The sequence below is a fragment of the Peromyscus maniculatus genome, chromosome 23 (assembly GCF_049852395.1).
Source record: "Peromyscus maniculatus bairdii isolate BWxNUB_F1_BW_parent chromosome 23, HU_Pman_BW_mat_3.1, whole genome shotgun sequence".
NCBI classification, from domain to species: domain Eukaryota; kingdom Metazoa; phylum Chordata; class Mammalia; order Rodentia; family Cricetidae; genus Peromyscus; species Peromyscus maniculatus.
In genome coordinates, this window is record NC_134874.1 from 39,196,874 (window position 1) to 39,218,072 (window position 21,199).

General features: G+C 35.0%; 1 protein-coding gene across 1 annotated transcript; it reads left to right on the forward strand.

Annotated features, from left to right (window-relative positions):
- The first annotated feature begins 8,492 nt into the window (after window positions 1-8,492).
- On the forward strand, window positions 8,493-20,543 carry LOC143270416 (vomeronasal type-2 receptor 116-like). Its single transcript, XM_076560342.1, has 7 exons — window positions 8,493-8,589; window positions 9,487-9,550; window positions 12,802-13,093; window positions 13,460-14,263; window positions 14,999-15,226; window positions 16,333-16,456; window positions 19,615-20,543. The coding sequence occupies exons 1-7, from the start codon at window positions 8,493-8,495 to the stop codon at window positions 20,541-20,543; spliced, it is 2,538 nt and encodes an 845-aa protein (XP_076416457.1).
- The last annotated feature ends 656 nt before the right edge of the window (window positions 20,544-21,199 follow it).

Sequence of the window (21,199 nt, forward strand, 5' to 3'; positions counted from 1 at the left end):
ATGAGCAGGTAGTGCATAGATAGGCTTTTGGGGTCATGCTGAGAATTATGCAGGGAACTATCCACTGACTTTTCAAAATGAGTTGTATTCTCATGGGCCTTGCAATAAGAATTTGTTTATTCTATTCTTAGTCTTTGTCCTCCAAAGAAGTCTCATGGTCCTGGCATCTCCTTTTCTTTGTAATTGGAACTTAAAACATCAGGAAGGACTATGCAAAGGGCAAATCTTAATTTTTTTGTAGAGGATTGGAAACAGAAGAATTAAGATTAAAATTAAACCAAGAGCAACAGCCAAATTAATGATAAATGTCCCAAAACAATTTATAGTACAAAAGAGGTAATCGAATTTTAAAAATGAGATGCAATCTTTTTGGGAGAGCACACCTGAAAATGTGCATGAGAAATAATTGGAATTTGCTTACGGAGAAATGAATACTTATATCTAGATTAGAACTATTCCATATTCGTCTAATATGAGCCTGAATTTGTTCCCATGGATAATGAGAACCATTGTAAGACAATGGTGTAGCACAAAACCATGTATATTTTGTTTGACAAATTGAAGTAGGTCTCATTTCAATAGGTTGAATCTGTGTACCTAAGTATAAGGCTGCTTTCTCCAGTGCATTAACCCTATTCACAAGGCCCTCATCAGTAGATTCTTAAGTAAAAAGAGCAAGAGAAACATTTCAAGACAGTGTATTAATATGATCAGCCATATGTACTTGTTGTACAAAGGCCATAGTAAAGACAGTTATAGTTCCAATGATAGAAAATCAGGGCAGTAATGAAGCATTTAGGATGAGAAAAGAGATTAACAATTGTTTCCATAGCATAAATGCCCATGGTTCAATAGGGGAAGAGGTAGAATTTGAGAACCTGACATATTGCCTAATAAAACAGTCTGGAAAGCAGGGTGATGTATCAGCATACTGCAGAAAGATAGAAGCATAACCTCTACTGGTAGTCAAAAGGACATCTGGTCTTTTTCTTTTGGTTAATATACATTTCCATCTAACCACAGGTTTGTAGGTAATTAGATTAGTAATTAGAGTGTCTCTGGGAAGTAGAAATGTCCTCTGAGTCTAAATTAAGGTAATTAAATACAAAGAGAGCATGATTTAAAATGTGAAGGGGGAGAAATATTTATACTCTCCTTGTTAAGGCTTGTGAAGTTGTGGTTTTAACATTTGATGAAAGCATTCCACAATGGCCTGTCCCTAAGGATTATACAGAATCCCAGTTGAGTGTGCTCTGTCTCTTGGGTATTATGAAATTATAAACACAGTGCCAGCATTTCTACTAGACACTTGTGGTTAGAATCACTCTCTCCAGAACAGTTATGAAAACTTTTAATGTCATGAATTACTATGACTCTTTCAGTCACAAAGTGTGTTGGCAAGGCAGCATCCTGTTAGGAGAATCATGAATACATGATCACAATTGAAACATCACATTGTTAGTGACTGAATCAGGTACACTGTATATTTTCAACAATGCCCACCCAGAGGAGCTCCACCAGGGGAATGTTTTTGTCTTGCAATAGATATTTTATTCATAACTCTGAAATTGTGAATCTAGAGGCAGCCAGCAATATGTTTTGTATAAAGAAAGCAGTGTGAGCAGGTAGCACATATGCTGTTGGGGTTATTATGCCCAGAACTAAGCAGTGAACCATCTACTGGCTAGCCAAAATGGGTCTTAATCTCAAGGGCCTTGTCACAACAACAATTTGTTCATGTTATTCTCTGGCCTTGTCCCCCAAAAAAGTCACATGGTTCCAATCATCCCCTACTTTTCTCCTTTGGTTTTTTGAGACAGGCTTTCTTTGAGTAGCTTTGGTGCCTGTCATGGATCTTGCTCTGCACCAGCCTGGCTTCGAATTCACAGAGATCCTCCTGGCTCTGCCTCCCAAGTGCGGGGAATAAAGATGTATGCCACTACTGCCTGGCCTTTTTTCTTAAGTTGGAGCTTGTGAATGTCAGGAAGGAGTATGTAAAGAGCAAGGTTTAATTTTTTGTAGAGGACTGGAAACAGAATAACTTAAATTAAAAACAAACCAAGAGGAACAACAAAATTAATGGTAAGTGTCCAAAATTATTTTATAGTACAAAAAAGGTAATCCATCTTAAAAAATGAGATGCTATCATTTTGACAGAGGACATCTGAAGAAATGCACGAGAATAATCTGGAATCCAAAGTGGTGTATCAGCATCCTGTAAATAGTTACAAGCATAATATCTTTTAGAAGTATAAAAGACATTTGGTCCTTCTATTTAATTTTTCTGTTTTGTTGTTTTTGTTAGTGTATATTGGCATCTAACCATAGGTTTTTTAGGTAATTGGTAATCAGAGTGCCTCTGGGAAGCAGAAATGCCCTCAGAGTGTAAATTAGGATCACAAAGTACAAAGAGAGCATGATTTAAAATGTGAAGGGGGAGGAGTATTTATTCTCCCCTTGTTAAAGCTTGTGAAGTTGGGATTGAATATTTGATAAAAGCATTCCACAATGTCCTATCCCCAAGGATTATAGGGAATCCCAGCTGAGTGTGTTGTTTCATGGGGAATATGAAATTATAATCTCAGAACTATCATTTCTCCTAGACTCTTGCACTTAGAATCATTCCCTCTGAACAGTTATGTACAATTTTAATATCATTAACAACTGTGACTCTTTCAGGATAATCTTAAGGTGTATTGGAAAGGAAACATCCTATTCTTGAAAATCCTGAATTCATGATCACACTTGAAACAACAAATCTTTAGGGGGTTAATCAGGCACACTGTGTATTTTTAACAATGCCCCCATTGACTCACCAAGAGGAAATTCACCAGCAGGATGTTTTTCTCTTGTAATAGCCATTTTATCTGTAGCTCTGTGAAAGTGAAACTAGAGGCAGCTAGCCATATAGTTTGTATAAAGAAAGCAGAAAAAGTAGGTAGCACAGATGCTCCTGGGGTCTTGCGTAGAATCATGCAGGGAACTATTCATTGTCCTTGACCAAAATGAGTCAGATGCTCAAGGGCCTTTCACAAGGATAATGAGTTTGTGCTATTCTGAGGCCTTGTCCCCTGGAGAAATCACATGGCTCTCCATATGCATACAGGGGTAGAAGATGGGGAAGGGAATCAATAAAATCTGAGCTTAGGTGAAAGTACTCTAAGCAAACTCATCACTCAATGATCTAATTAAAAATAAATAAAATTAATGCTAAATCAAAGACAGAGTCACTCAAGAATGACAGTTTTTAAAATTTCTCTATCACAGTGTCCATTTTGCTTCTATTTCCACAATTTTCAATAAAGTATAATGAAAATATTACAGGTTTTGATGTCTATTCTCATGCTAGTAAGACTATCATATATATATATATATATATATATATATATATATATATATATATATATATCCGGAGGATATGAGAAGTTTCTTGTGATAATATGAATTAACTGGTTTCAGATACTAGTAAAAAAATAATGTCAGGAATTCCATGTTTCATGCTGAGTTACACAGATCATTTATCGTAATATGAGTTGCACCAGACCACCTGTCTATAAACTAGTAAAGTAGCAATGACATTCTGCTAAAATAAAAATAATGATCCAAATCCGAGTGTTTAAAGCATGAGATATTTTTGTTGCACAACTCTAGATCACAGGAACTCAAACTTTCCATAGGCCTGATTGTTCTCTGAGCTTTTGACAAAGAAATGACATTTTACCCTCTGAATGTCATGAAGTAAAGACCCTGAAGTTCTGGCATTAAAGTTGTTCATCTTGGCCATGGGAGATTCTGTATGATAGAGTTCCAACTACATCAGATCCACTAATAATTACCTTATCCACATTGATCATCACATCAAATGAACCATTTCCTACAATAAGTCACAAGATATTAGGGCATAGAAGTTCAATATATCCTTTGTTGAGATGCCAGTCTAGAGTCTTCTATAACTTTGTTCAAGATAAGGTAAGTGTAGTTCAGTGTGAAAGTCAGTAAATGCATTTGTTGTCTTCAGAAGGGAGAACCTCTGCTTCTCTATACACTGCAGATGTGTACACGTGTGATCATGCTCAGTTTAAGAGCTACCTGGAATATTCAACTGTGTTACTTAGGTTGTATAAACAAATAGAAGTAATACTTTGCATCATACAATGGAATCTACATGAAGTGTGGTTGAGGTATTAAGCATGCGTGTTTTTCTAAAATCCTTGAAATTCTGGATAGTTCACACTCCATAATTTTCTGTTCAGATAAACTTCATTTCAAATACCCAGAATTAACTTTTGTCTGCTGAAAACATAGTTATTTTGGTTATTTATATTAAAGATATTGTGGGTTTTTTTTTTTTGGTTTTTCGTGACAGGGTTTCTCTGTGTAGCTTTGCCCCTTTCATGGAACTCACTAGGTAGCCCAGGATAGTCTGGAACTCACAGAGATCCACCTGCCTGTGCCTCCCATGTGCTTGGATTAAAGGCATGCACCACCACTGCCAGGCCAAGATACTGTGTTTTTAAGAGCAGTAATTAGGTTAATGAATTGAAGAAAAAATCCTGGTTAACATACCATGTATAATGTTTCTATTTTCTCCTGTATAGACATATTGCATTATCAGGGATTATGGCACAATTGATTAAGAAATCTTGATGCACCATTTTCAATGAAGGTCCTCATTTGCATAGTGACTAACATTTTTTGTTTGACATGGTTGTTTTACATTTAAATTATTGTGAATATAATTATACTAAATTTTAGTTTAGGGCTACAGGATAGCATATACTATTTTCCATGCTTTAAATTCAAATTACTATAGAAATTTCAGGATACATTTTTTGTGTGTTTTGTACAACATGATATATTGGACATACTTCTCAGATATCATGTTTTATGGAGGCAAGTGAGAGGTTTCTCACAATATCACACATTCAAGGAAAAGCCCAAAAAGTAAAGAAGCATGCACTCTGGTTCAAGGAGAAATCAGAAATCTATGTGAATGAAGGATTTACCGAGAAAAGATGACAAAATTGTACAGATGGTCAAAGTTCAGACTGTTAATAGGAAACTTAATCTCAGCTTTGACATTAAGCTGCTGCTTTGAAATTTATGAATTCAACATGACTACTGATATCCCCAGGATTAAGACAGACTCTTTTTTGGAGTAATTAGACAGGGATGAAATGTTGTTATACAAACATACATGATTTATAGAAAGAGATATTTAAAACTCCTCCAGGTCCTGGGAAAGAGAGATTTGCATAGACAGTACTCATTAATAGAGAGTAAGTTGTCCCATTTATTTTGATTGAATCATGCCTGGCTTTAGGGTTATCTGGCCCTTTCATCTTTATTTAGCCCAGCAAGGCTTTTTCTAACATATCATTACACAATAGCATCTTCATTTTATTGAACCATTTAACATACACAATTTAAGTTACCACTCTGTATGTATTTGAACCCATACATCCTCATTATTTTGGACAGACTTATGCATAGGTCCTTTACACCCATACTTTCATAATTCCCAGCAAATTTCTTGATTCATCAAAGTTGACCAGAAAGGTTGGACTTCATTGTTCCCTGTATGTACATCTGATAACTAGCAAAAGAAAACCTCAGCATTCTTCTGTCAGTAGGTTTTCTTCCCTGTTTTCCTACAGACTTTCTGAGTGCAAGAGGCACCTTGCTGCATGGAAAAATCATTAAAAAGGGTCAGTCTTTACCATAGGCATCCAAATACCCAAAAACAATATAGACAAGAGAATTATGGGAGGAACTTCCCATGTATCAAGAGACACAATCATAGACCAGAAAATATTGAAAAAAATCAATATTTGCCTATGATTTTATGAAGTAGAATTAGAGTTGTTTCACCATTGACATTGTTATGATGAACTTGAGCTGCATTGGATAGAAAGGTTGGCTAAATATCACTACTTCATTAATACAAACCTCATAAACACCTCCAAATTTTTGTGTAAAAGCATTTTATGAAACATAGCATAGGGAATAATCAGTTTTAAAAAGCAGGATATCCTACTGATTTTCATTGAACTATATCTGGTTGGGACATTTTCCAGAATATTTTCCTTCTCATCTCCTCCCTTGCAAGGTCTTTGCATCATCCCGAGTCACTGTCTCATGTAACTTTTGTGATAGAGTGCTCTTGCCAAGTCCATTCAAGTGGAGTCATCACTGGGGTCTTGCTGGTCTGTCTTCCTAGATGAAGTCATGGGGCCTGTGGAAAAAGAAGATCCCAAATGAGTTTTGAAACTTGTTTTTATCCTGAGTGCAGGGTCTCAGATGGGAAGTCTCAGGGAAGAAAATTGTCTACAATTCTCCATGGAATGTAAAAGAGGCTTGTCAAAAATATCTGTGATTAGAGTGATGATGTCAGTCACCAAAACCAGTACAAACTCTTGTGCTCACAAATACTTGAGCTCTATAAGTAGCTGCTGAACACATTGGAATCTGTGTTACACTGTTGTAGACACTTGTATTTTATGATGTTCTCTTGGATTTTTCTTTTCTTGCTCCTGCAGGCTCTTGTTCCTTTTTACTCGTATGATGCTTTTCAGTGCGATTCCAAAGCACAACGTCCTTTACATAGTGATGGGAATGTGACGATTGCTGCACTTTTTTCACTTGTTAATTATTACTGCATGGATATATATGATTCTAGATGTGAAGAAGAAAAGGCAATACAGTAAGTGCTTTTAAAATGTATTCCTTTTCAGAATTCGGATTTCATTGTCTTCAACTAAGTTTGCATTCACATGAATTTAACTTTCATTTCCCATCCTGGCATTCCCTCTCCTGTATACACAGAACTCTTTTCCAGGTGTGTCTTCCTCCTGTTACCTTTTTCATCCCTCAAAGAAAGAAGAGTGTGTTTTACTTCATGTTATTTAGTAAAGTTGGTACTCTGAATGTCTCTACATTCCTCTGCCTTGCCTTTCGTTGTTCATGGCTTTCTCCACAGAGACAATGATTTTCAAAAGTTAACACATTGTTTTAGGCAGTTGTTAAAGTGTAGTTTTTTCCCTTTGAGAATATGTAATGCTATTAATTGCAGTGACTACAGAGTCTTCATATGATGATAGAGTGACAGGGACTGCCTTTGTTAGCTGCTGCTGTTTTGGAAGTCAGAATATGAGAACTTGGTTTTGGGACCTCATCTGTTAAAATGATTTCAAAATCAAATACAATTTTTGTGTATAAATCTGATTAGTAATCCTTTAGATTCTGTCAATCTTGTACCATACTCTCCATTTCATTCCAGTTTTTCTAATTATTTACATCTGGTATGAGTCTGTTCTTCAAGACACATAGATATTGTTGGTGACCTCTGCTGGTTTTATCTTAGTTTGATGCCAGTTGGATTAGAGGCCATGGAAGACAATGGCAGTAGCACTGAGTGGACTCTGCTGGAGAGAATGTCTAAGCAGGATTCTTTGTGAAGGATGTGGGATTTGTTTTACTCCATGCAGACATTTCTGAAGCCATAGAATCCACTTATTAAGGTCTGAAATGGAGGAAGATGGCTTGTGTTCAATTTAGAACAAAACCCTGGAAAATGGAAATGCAGAAACAACGTATAGGGGAAGAGTCAGCAGATGGACAATTAAGAAAATAGATACATTTATGAAGTGCTGATACAATTGTGTTTTTGCTGAAACCTGGATGCAGTGCTAATTCATCAGTCCTGGGGATATAGAGCAGGAAAAATGATCAGGGAGGCAAAGTTGATAGATATAAGTATGCATTGACAGCTTAGTCTGAAATAGACACAGCAAATGTGGTGACAGAAATCCATTTGCAGGAATGTGCCTATGTTCCCTTATGTGGAATGTGGGTTTGAATTGCATTTTCCTCTCATGCTTGATTTTCCTCACATTTTGATTGTATGCACATAGGTATTTTCTTTCTCATAATCGTAACAAAAAGTACATGGAATGTGTGGCCAGGAATATATTCATCACATTAATATTTTTGTGTCTTAATTTCTAATTTTATTTTACTTTCATGCAGTCCTAATTTAAAAAAAATAAGTTATATATATATATATATATATATATATATATATATATATAACTAGTTATACTAGGTATATATACATATTACAAGTAAGTATTTCCTTTCAGATTAATGTATATTAATTCATATGAGCAGGATAGCTAGTTTCCTTGTCAGGTAGATTTTTTAAATGTATTTTATGAGTGGACCACAATATCCTAAGAGACTTCAAACAGAGAATCTCTCTACTCATCTATGAGCATCATTTTTAACATTCACTTAAAGGTAAAGCTTACATGACAAGTCAATATGGCATTTGAACAATGCAATTACAAGTAGATCTGTTGTGTTGAGAAACTGAAACATGCAACCTTCTCTCCCATCGGATGATCCCCCCTTGTTACTTAGCTTCTATGGGTCTGTTAATTGTAGTGTAGTTCTATTTATAGCTAATATCCACTTATAAGTGAGTACATACCATGTTTGTGTTTCTGAGTCCGGGTTATCTCACCCAGGATGACCTTTTCTGGTTCCATCCATTTGCCACCAAATTTCATGACGTTATTTTTTTAAAAAGTGAGTAATACTTCATTGTGTTAATGTGCCACAATTTATTCATACACTCACCAGTTGAAAGGCATCTAGGTTCTTTTCTAGTTCATGGCTAGTACAAATAAAGCTGCTATGAACAGAGTTGGACAAAAACCATTGTGATATGTTAGAGCATCCTTTGGGTGTATTTTCCAGGAGTCGTAAACCTGGGTCTTGATCTACATCTATATTTAATTTCCTGAGAAACCAACACATTGATTTCCAAAGCTGCTGCACAAGTTTTCATTCCCACCATTATTGTAGGAGTGTTCCCCTAGTTCCACATTCTCACCAACATGAACTGTCACTGGAATTTTTGATCTTAGCCATTTTGAAATGTGTAAGATGGAAGACCAGTGTTCTTTTTATTTGCATTTGCCTCATGTCTAAGGATGTTGAACATTACTTTAAGTGATTCTCGGCCATTTGAGATTCTTCTGTTGAGAACCTCTGTTTAGGTCTGTACCCCATTTTTTAATTGGATTATTTGGTTTCCTAATGTTTAGTTTCTTGATTTTAGTATATTTTGGATATCAGCCCTCTGTCAGATATGTAGTTGGTTAAGATCTTTTCCCATTCTGTAGACTGCAGTTTTGTGCTTTTGACAGTGTCCTTTCTCTTACAGAAGGTTTTCAGTTTCATGGAGAATATATTCCTTGATATTTTGGACATCATAATGTTTCTAATTAGGTGCTTTCTTCCTAATAAATGTATTTCATGTTACAGGACAAAGATTTGCTTTGTGGCTATTCTAAAATTTCTCACAATTCCTTTCAAATAGGTTCATATTTCTTTTTGTGAAAATAAAAATATGAAGTTCAAGACTGATCAAAACTTTCCATTTTTAATTTCACTATTCATTTTTTTCTTGTATACCCACAGTCTACAAATATAAGTACTTCAATTCTTCCATTCCATTTACCTTCATTAATAATGTGATCTGCATGTCACTTAAAGTTCCCTGAAATATCAATGGATTAACCACCCATTTTTTCCAGTCTTTCATGTTATCCTTTTAAGTGAATTTCTAACATATTCTATCTCCTTTGATTTTTTAATGGAAATGATGTGAATTGAAAAACATTCAGAAATCCACAGTGGACATTTTGTTCTGTTTCTCCTTTGCTCATGTATCTTTGTTTTGCTCTACTGGAAACAATCAATGCTTAATATGTTATTTTTTTTATGTGTACTTAATGATCAGTGATGTTAAAACTTTGTAGGTGCTACCTGTATGAATTTTTCTTTGGTACAAGATTAGTTCATGTCATTACCGATTTGCTGGTTGGAGGCTGTTTTACCTTGATTTAAAACTCCTTCAGTTATCTGAAAATATTTGACATTAGTCCATGAACTAAAGAACAAATGGAATGTGTTTTCTCCTATTTTACAGTGTTCTGATTAAAGTTTTCTTTGTTGTAGGGAATAATATTTTGTAGTTCCATATTCATTTTGTGTGATCCCTTCTTTTCATATCTGAGGCTAATTTGTGTAACACTGGCATTCTCTTCAGTAAGTTCTTGCCTATACTAATGTCTTGACAATTATTAACTGTGCATTCTCCTATCACATTCAGTGTTTCATATTTAAGCTAAGGACTGTGATCATTTCTAATTGATTCCTATACAAGTTGTAGGAAAATGGTTGCTTTCACTCTACTGCCTGTTGATACCCAGCCTGTCAGCTGCCTTTGTTGTATAGGATCTTTGTCCTCAACTGTCCATTTTCCTCCTTGCCTAAAAAATGTTTGGCTGTACCATTGATGTGTAAATATAATTACAACTACCTAGAAGTACAAGCTTACCCCAGGATAGTGATTATCATCAAGAAATCTAACCATGTGTATTTGAAAGTCTGTTGGCAAACAGAAATCATTATTTGATATTGGTGTGCATTGAGATGTACAGAGATATTAGGGAAATTGTTTTGGAGGCTCATCAAATTTCCAAAATAGAAATAAAATGACATATGAAACAGTATTCCAATTCTGGCCTCCAGAAAACTCTACATTCAGTCATGGAGATTTTCTATATCTGTGAATAATATTCTTATCAATTTTTTGCTTTTAGTTATTGTTTGGTTTTGTAATTTAAAAACATTTTTAATCTTTTTTTTATTTAATTTTTCAGTATAAAATTAAATTTATTGCAATATGTTTACATAACTAGATACGCATTTCTACAAAATATTAACCATTTCTTCATGATGAGAAAATTTTCTTTTCTTTTCTAATACTTCAAATACGTGTGTGTGTGTGTGTGTGTGTGTGTGTGTGTGTGTGTGTGTGTATGTTTCTTGAATTTGTGGATAAATATTATTATAGCATGAATACTTTAGTTTTCAAATTCTACAAATTTTTTTCATTTTACAAGGTTTGTTTTATTTTTATTCTACACATTAAGATTTATTTTATCTCTATTGTCAGTATTATTGTGTGTATTACTACTCAGTGGATTTTTTTTAACTTTTCACATTTGCATGTATATATATATATATATATATATATATATATATATATATATATAGTACTTTGAATACATGACGTAGAGGATAAAGGTAAGTCCCAGGATTAGAAATTTCAAAGCCACATATCATGATATATATTCTGGAATCCAGGAGATGTAATTCCAGTGAAAGAATGGACTTGGTAGTGAGGTGGTAGCAAGCAGACAGAAATCAAAGTTTCCTTCTCTCGTGTCCTTATATAGGCTTCCATCATATATGAACTGCATTAAATGTGTGTCTTCCTGCCTAAAGTTCCAGATTACATACGTGTCTTAAATAACTGGATTAAAAGACTGTTTCGCTACCTCTAAGGTTCAGATTATACATAGTGATGTAGATAACCAAAGTTAGCCATTGCAGCTCCACCCTTTGCCAAATGAATACACAATGATAACTCCTTTTGGTGTGATTAGTATCCAAATGAACAGACCACGAGACATAAGAGGCTTATCAAATTCATCTACTATGTATTGTGAGAATATTCTATCAATGGGGAGGCCTTAAGTAAAATCTGTCTCTTCTCTCTCAATGACACCAAGTTTCCTTCTCACCAATGTTCTCCATAGAGAACCCATGAATTCATGAGGGATACTTACATAAAATAAATAAGGTATTTCTGATGAGAGCGTGATGAAACAGAGTTAGTCACTGTGGGACTGTGACACAGTGGCCACCATTTTGGACTGTCCAAAGTGGTCACATGTACCAAGATGGTGTAGAAGTCACATGACATATGCATTCTTTATCATACCATTAGCAATGTTAGTAGCCAAGTTATATAGTTGCTCCCATTTAATGAAGATCCTCAAGTCATGTGTTCAATAAACCAGGTCATATTTTCTTTTCAAAATGAACTCAGCTTCAGAGTAATATAATTTCATCTATTATCAGGGCTTTCAAAGCTGTTGTGTAATTCACTTTGTGTGGGAGGTAAGAACATAGTGAAAGAATAAAGAAAGAGGCAGGCAACAGAGGAAAATAAAACAAGTAGCACAAAGTACCCAAGAGGATTTAAGTCATGACTGTAGGCTGTTAAAATACAGGAAACTCAAGACATTCAAACTCATGCACATTCTGCTCTTCATTATATGGCTCTTAGAAAGGAGAGGGGAGATGGCAATGGGAGAGAGGAAGAGATGTGCATGGGTGTGGGAAGCTATAACCCCTGCCAGGTTCATATCCAAGATTGCTTGGGGTTGATGCATGTGACACAGGCAGACATCCCCATAAGCGTCATTGATCTTTAATCAGAAGAACTGAAAGGCTGCAGTCTCCATCTATATACAGACAGAGTGAATGTGGTGTGGAAGCCTTGAAGTTTTTTTTGTACAGAACAGGGGAACCTTAAAGGATGTAAGTGTCCCTTTCCTGGTTATTTCACTAAAGCATCAAAGAATTATGTTTGTGTTTTCCCATACTAGAGATTCCAAGGTTTATATCAGTCCAGGTTAATGTTCCAGGCCAGAAATTTTAGATACACCTGAGGCTTTTAGTTAATTAAAACATCACTAACCATATATACCATGACATTAAAACTATAACCATTAAATTGATGACAAAAAATTGTTTGTAGATATATAATAGTGACAGTATAAAGGCCATTGTTACTATATCATGAGGATGTGGCCCAACATCTTACCAAAAGATATGATGTGAGTCCTCATCATAAGTATTGGCAATCTTTCTCTCCAGGTTCAAATTGAGGAGCTACCAATTTACTTTGGCCTTCATATTTGCCATTGAGGAGATCAACAGGAACACTCATATCCTACCCAACACATCTCTAGGATTTGAGCTATATAATGTAATAAACAATCACCTGGATATTATGCGGGAAACTTTACTTTTCCTCATAGGAATGAGAATAAATATCCCCAATTACACATGTAGAAGGGAGAACAAACCTGCTGCCTTACTTACAGGAACATCATGGGAAACGTCTATACAAATTGGGAGACTACTGAATCTTTACAAATATCCACAGGTGAGGGACATGGCTGTGAGGGAACAAGAAACTCATATTAAACTGGAGATATTTCAGGTGTTTTCAAATGTGAAGAAGTAAGCCTGTGGCTTTCATCTATTGGAGAATAAATCAGGCATTTGTTTATATGTCCTTATATACTTTGCTTACGAGAGAGAAGAGAAAGAGGGTGGAGCTTATAGTCAGTGTTTAGAAAACTCTGTGTCTTGTGACAAATTCTTCATAAATGTCTTCAGCGAAAGGATGGGAGTTTAAAATACCATGAGCATAAGTTAGTTTATACCAATCCAAAGTGTCACCTCAGGTTTAAGACTGTATTCTATGTCAATCTTTTCACTCTTGTTTCCTATTTGAAATTTTCTTTAGATTACTTTTGGGCGATTTGACACTATCCTAAGTGACAGAGGCCAGTTTTCTTCTCTCTACCAGACAGCACCCAGGGACACATTTCTGTCACATGGCATTGTGATTTTGATGGTTCATTTCAGCTGGACCTGGGTGGGACTGGTTCTCATAGATGACCACAATGCAGCTGAGATTCTATCCAACTTGAGAGGAGAGATGGATAGAAACAGAGTGTGTATAGCTTTTGTAGAAATGATTCCATTCAACTGGATGAACTCTGACTTTAAATCCAGAACAATGCATCCACAGATCCTGAAATCATCTGCAAATGTGGTTATCATTTATGATGTCACTAAATCTTTATATGCTATAATAATATATATAAGTATACATTCAAGTGCTTGGAAAGTCTGGATCATAAAGTCACAATGGGATGTAACTACTGATGTTCCTTATTTCATATTTGATCCATTCCATGGTAGTCTCATTTTTGCACATCCCCATGCTGAGATTCCTGATTTTAGGAAGTTTATCCAGACATACAAGCCTTCCAAATATCCAGGAGATCATATCCTTGCTCTTCTTTGGAACACATATTTCAATTGCTCTTTTTCTGGACCTGATTGTAAAATTTTGGTTAACTGTCTACCCAATGCTTCTTTGGAAATGTTGCCTGGAAATGCTTTGGAAATGGACATGAGTGAAGAGAGTTACAATGTATATAATTCTGTATATGCTTTGGCTCACAGTCTCCATGAGATGACTGTCAAACAAGTAGAAATCCACCATCATAGCAATGGGGCGGTAAATACCTACCCTTGGGAGGTAATTTCTCTTCCTGTATATTTTATACATAGCCCTGTGACATAGGGAGGTTTCTAAGGAACACACTACATGATTGTATACAGTGGCAGGTTTTATACAAAAAAGCACCTGAGAGACTGTATAAAATTTATCATCTAGAAGTCTTTGTGGACACGTGTGTTATTGTTCACGATTAGTGGGTGGTAATAAGAATATAAATGTATGTATCTCATCATTTATTTTGTGTTACAATTAACATCAGAATCTTGCTATCCTCAATTGAAACCCCATTAATTTAAGCATATTTCAGAACAGAAATAGGAGAATTAGATCCTAAAATGTCAAATGCTATTACATCCTTAAAGTTTAAATTCTGAATCTATGTGTGAAAGTCTTAACTGACCATTTTATTACATTTTGGAATTAAACACCCCAAATTACACCTTGAAACTTTGAGTAGATTACTTAAAAATTTGAATTTCAAGGTTTTGGTATTTGCATGAATCAACATTCATGGAGTAAATATTTTTGTTTGTCTACTTGTTATTTTATAAGTGTGTGTGAATTCTTTCTTTTGAAATAACAGTCTAGAAACATGATATATTCATTTTAATTCTTCATCCATTAAAATGTTGATAGCTTGGTATAGCTTGCAATTAATGTCAGGGATTTGGGTCACTGAGACCTATACCTTCATTGGATTCTGTTGAGCCTTTGTGGGAATAAATTAATCATATAGTTCTGCATTTCTTTTAGCTACATCCTTATCTCAAGAATATCCATTTCAAAAATGGTGCTGAAAAACTTATGGTTTTGGATTCACAAAGGAGATTAGATGCAGAATATGATATTCTCAACCTCTGGAATTTTCCAGATGGTCTCAGACAAAAGATAAAAGTTGGAACATTTTCTCCAAATGCTCCACAGGGCCAAGAACTGTTTCTCTCTGACCATATGATACAGTGGGGTATAAGATTTGCAGAGGTGGGCTGGATCTTATCTCATTGTTTTGATCCTTATGTCAATAGAGATGTGTTTGTGGATGTAAGATTGTTGGTTCCTTACTGAATGCCCATCTGTATGCCCCAAACTACTGACATTTGAGAAAGTTTTTGTTGCCTTATACAGCATGTGATTGTTTGTTTTCCAAACTTTTATCTTTGGATACATTTTCCCAATAATAAATACAGTGTCTATTTATTAAGTTTTCTTTCCTGACCTGAAACCACCTGTCATGAGTAGTAATTTGACTCCCAGATTAGGAAATATCAGGACATGATCATTTTGCTTTCAGGCATCTGGCAATGCACTGTAGCATGGAGGGCTCATGTACATGGGTTAATTACTTATCTTCCTGATGAAAAAAGAAACAATTTGTCAAACAACCAAAAACAAAAAACAAAAAATGAATAGGCTGACATTACTTAAAACAAATGACTTATATAGTTCACACTTGGTGTGAGCAGTTCATAATGATTCAGGCAATCATGTTGGCAGGAATGTGAGAAAGTGAGTCATGTTGTATCTTCAGTCAGAAAGTAGAGAGATGTGAACACTCTCTTCTCATACTCTTTTCATTTTTTTTCTGTCCTTAACTACATCCAATGAAATGGAATACCTAATTATTGAATATGTCTTCCCACTTCAAATACCTTAATGTAGATCATCTCTCAAAGAAAGTCACAGAGAGAAGTTTATATACTAACTCTGAGTCCTGTCTAGTAAACAAATGTGAATTAAGCATGACATGGGAAACAATGATACTCTCACTCGAGCAGTCATGAAGTATACAACAAGAAGAGGATGGCATTACAGTTGCCCATTGAAACGTGTACTCAGTTAGCAAACTTCTTATTTTGCCCAACTTCTTATATTTTCACAATTGTTCAGATTTCTATTATCTCTAGACCATTATTTAAACACATTGATCTTCATGTATATACTATATTGAAATTAGAAGCATCAAAACAAGAATGTGCAAAGAATAATTATAAAAACTTGCCATTTCATTGTCCAATATTAAGAAATAATATTTTTTGTTTTAAAACTATACACTCCTGAGTATTTCCTTTTCACTATTTAATTCCCAGCTTCCTCACTCTGTGTGCAGTGAGAGCTGTGTTCCTGGATTCAGAAAATCACCCCAGGAGGGCAAGGCTGCCTGCTGCTATGATTGTACTCGTTGTCCAGACAATGAGATTTCCAATGAGACAGGTAAGTGTCAGTCTAACTGGTGTATTCCCCACCTCTCCACAGTGTTCTGCAATTTCTAAGCTGATTAAGTTCTGGGAAGGAAAAGTAGGGATAAGTCCTGTGGTTTTTTCACTTATAAGTAAAAATAATTTGGTTCATATTATCATCATTTTAAAACATTTTATTTTTTGAGACAGGGTTTCTCTATGTAGCTTTGCCTTTCCTAGAACTCGCTTTGTAGAGCAAGCTGGCCTCGAACTCACAGAGATCTGCCTGCCTCTGCCTCCAGAGTGCTGGGATTAAAGGCATGCGCCATCACATTTTAAATGGTGCTCAGGCCATTGAATCTCATACTTGATTCATGTATTTGATCCACTGGAGCCATTGTTCCTTTCAGAGAACAAATTTACCAGTCACAGAATAGTCAGCTTTATTTCACCATGGCATTTAACACACACACACACACACACACACACACACACACACACACACACACAGACAGACACGCACACACGCACACATGCACACACTTGCATAGGCACACACACATGCACATGCAAAAACACACATTATAAATACTGAATTTTCTTGCATTTCAAAGCATATTTAGTTCATGATTGGCAGATATTTAAAGATCAGACCCTTATGCCACTCATTGCATAATTTAAGTCATGGTTCTAGGTTTATCAGATGTGATCAGAATGATCATATTTGATTTACCTGTGGATATGTTCTAATATATTGTTTTAGAATCTTTTTCTTTTTGTTTTATCTGTGAGTGTTTGGCCTGCATGCATGTATGTGCACATGTACATGCTTAGTGCATATGAAAGTTAGAAGAGGGTTTCAGAACTCCTGGAGGTGGAGGCACAGATAACATTGATATTTTTGTGGGCACTTGCAACTGAAACTAGGTCCTCCTTAAGAGAAATAGTATCCTGAACCACAGAACCATTTATCTACCTTCATCTTTTTGATTTGTAGTATAAATAACTTTCAACATTCCCTTAAAGGGTATTTTTCTTCCCCTTTTTCCTCCATCCTCCATCCATATGAGTACTAAAACTTCAAGCTCCTTAACTTCCATGGAGTGGGATGTGCTTCAGTAACATAGGTATTTAATATCTAAAACATGTCGTGAACCAGAATATAACCACTAGGGAAGTATGTCAATAACTATTATGAGAATCTTTTATTGAACACAATTATCTTAAATCAATAGTTGCTATGTCTCAGGAATTTGAGTCTAGATTTGTATAACTTCTGTGTTAATTTGATTAACATAAGCTAAAGAATGTAATAAGTACTCACTGATTCATTGTATACAATTGATTCTATTTTAAACAAGTTAATGGAAGCATCATTAAACATAGAGGTATTTTATGGGTATGATGGTAAATTATGGGATGATGCCTTGTGACAACTAGGTGAAATGGCACATCATGACTTCTGTAATGATACTGTTGTGAATAAGTGATGCATAAATGCAAACCTTTGGTCTTTTAACAAGGCAGGACACTAAATTTGAAGGACTCTCTTTTCCAGGAATAGGTGGACAAAGTAGAGGAACTTTATGTCAGAATATATCCAAAGACAAGAAAATAGGCATGAGACAATTGAGAACACTGAATGTTCAAAGCACACACAAACTCAATGTTGAATATGGAGAGGAAACTAATGAGGATTCTTCAACATTAATGTCTAGTGAGAATTTTTCATATATTAATTGAGTAACAATGTTTTTCCTGAATACACAGATGTTTTAACTTTATTTCATAAAGACAGAAACTTGCAAATTATTTGGTGGCTTTAATTTGCCAAATTTAAACCATTCATAATGAGACCGACTATACAGATCATCAAAGACTTAATGTGCATATAGGTACTCTGTGTACATTAGGGCCATGGTAAGTTCATGAACATGCTAATTTTATTCATTGGAGAAAACAAAAACATCAATATCAAAACCTAGATGTTTGTAGTTTAAGTAGATACTTTAAATTATTACAAGTAAGAAAGAATAATATACAACATAAATGCTAAATATTTCAAAATAATGAATCCTAAACCTCAAATCCTATAGAGTGAGGTTTATCTATATTTTAAAAATCATATTTAAATCCTTATTTAATGTGTATCATGACTTATGTACCCTGTGCATTTACCAAATAATATGTGGAGTTGCACAGATGAATCATTCATCATTTGTTAGAAACCATTATAAATAAACACATGGAATATAGTAGAGACAAATTGCCTTGGGAGTATGAGCACAACAGGAAGGCACATCTGGAAGAAACAAATAAAATGCTGGTAATGGAATAAAGGATGCTACAGACTCTAGCAAAAAGATGAATTCAATAGATTTTTAATTAAAATTTTCAACACCAATTAAGTTGCAAATTTCACTTTGCAAAAATATCAAGTATTTTAATTGTATGAAATGGAAATATTTTAATGAAAATATGAAATAAATAGATTGACATTTATATCTTGAATTCAAGATAAAACATACAAATTATAAATGATAAAGTATCACAGAACTTATCCCATGATCAACTAAAACTAAACCCAGAGTTTCATATCTATCTGTTCAACAGATATTTACTCCCTGGGAATGATTAAACAGATTCACAAGGGGATTTTTTCCATCTTTCAAGAATCTAATGATTCTCATTCCCACAAGAATTATCAGAGATTGAACAGTTTGAAGAATTCAATAAATTCAATGTAAATAGATAAGTTTTGATATTAGGATTGAGAAAAACATTAAAAGAAAGACATACCAAAGCATGTAATTTTTACTTAACTCACATGAAAAAGTCACACAAGGGAATACAGAAAGAGGTGATTATAGGATCAAGTTAGGTTTATGTAATTTAATTCAATAATTTAAGACAATATAAAGAAAAAATACAAATTATCACTTAATTGAAAACATTTTTAAATATAACAGTGAAAAGTACAGACTTGTCAGTATCGATGTGGAATGGTTGATTAGATATCATTGGGTAATCACCACTATTGAATGGTAATCATCACTATTGAAAACTTGTTTACTTGAGTCTCAAACATGAAAAGTAAATGTGGGCAACTGCCAGAGAGCTGGTGCTGGGAAGTGGCTTGAGATCAAATGAGAACCTGTGCAGAGACTCACAATAACTTTAATTCCTCAGTAGATGTGGATCATTGCGTGAGGTGTCCAGAAAGTCAATATGCAAACACAGAGCAGAATGAATGCCTCCAGAAAGCAGTGACATTTTTGTCTTATGAAGACCCTTTGGGATTGACACTCACCTACTTGGCCCTGGGCTTCTCTGCCCTAACAACTGGTGTTCTTGGTGTGTTTATAAAGTACCACCACACTCCCATTGTCAAGGCCAACAATCAGACTCTCTCTTACATTCTGCTCATCACTCTGATCTTCTGTTTTCTCTGTCCATTGCTCTTCATTGGCCATCCCAATACAGCAACCTGTATCCTGCAGCAATACACATTTGCAGTTTTATTCACAGTGGCTCACTCCACAGTCTTGGCCAAAACTGTTACTGTGGTTCTGGCTTTCAAGGTCACATTTCCAAGAAGAATGATAAGGTGGATAATGATATCCAGGTCTACTAATCTTATCATTCCTGTCTGCACCCTTATCCAACTTGTGCTCTGTGGAATTTGGGTGAGCACCTCTCCTCCCTTTATTGACTCAGATGCTTACACTGAACATGGCCACATAATTATTTTATGCAACAAGGGCTCCACCATTGCCTTTCATTCTGTCCTGGCTTACCTCTGCTCCATGGCACTTGGGAGCTACACTATGGCTTACCTGTCCAGGAACCTGCCTGACACATTCAATGAAGCCAAGTTCATCAGTTTCAGCATGTTGGTGTTCTTCAGTGTGTGGGTCACCTTCCTTCCTGTCTACCACAGCACCAAGGGGAAAATCACTGTGGTCATGGAAGTCTTCTCTATTTTGACTTCCAGTGCTGGTCTCCTAGGTTGCATCTTTGTCCCCAAGTGCCATATTATTTTGTTCAGACCACATAGAAATGTGCTTCATCATGTTAGGAACAAAGGACATTTTAAAGGAAAAGTCAATTTTACAGCATAGTCCATGTTTTTATTAATTATACAGAAGTCTTCCATCTTGTCTACCACCAAAGTTATAGTTGTCACAGATAAAATAGTGATTTAAAATTTTATATGTTTTGATTTCTTTTATTGATGATCCAATTTTCTTCTCTCAATTCTAATATTATTTACAAATTTCTCTAAATTAGAAAGTTGAATTCATAAGAAAATATTGTGTTCTCTATACTAAATAAGAGATGAATAAGATGTGTATGTATTTTTCACCTCTTCAACACTGCATTGCTTTAACATTATAACTTCACTTGATTTCATATAGTTCTATGTGTTTTTTTGCCCTTGATAGGTTTCCTGGATTCATCAAGCTTACAGTTCATGTATGCTATTTCTATGAAGAAAAGCACATATTAAAAAATTAATATAATTTTGACAGGAAGGAATTACTCTCTTTATTAATTGCATATTGAGCTATGTATTTGAGTAGAACAGAGACCAATATATTTTTTAATTGTAGGCTAATGTCAGATTTCAGTTAATCAAATACTTACCCAAGAAATCAATTATATAAAGTTTATGTTAAATATACAAACATTGTTCAACTCTCTGCTGTAACATGTTCTGTACAACCTGTCCTCACATCTAATTTAACACACATACCTAAAGATTTTCTGTACTCAG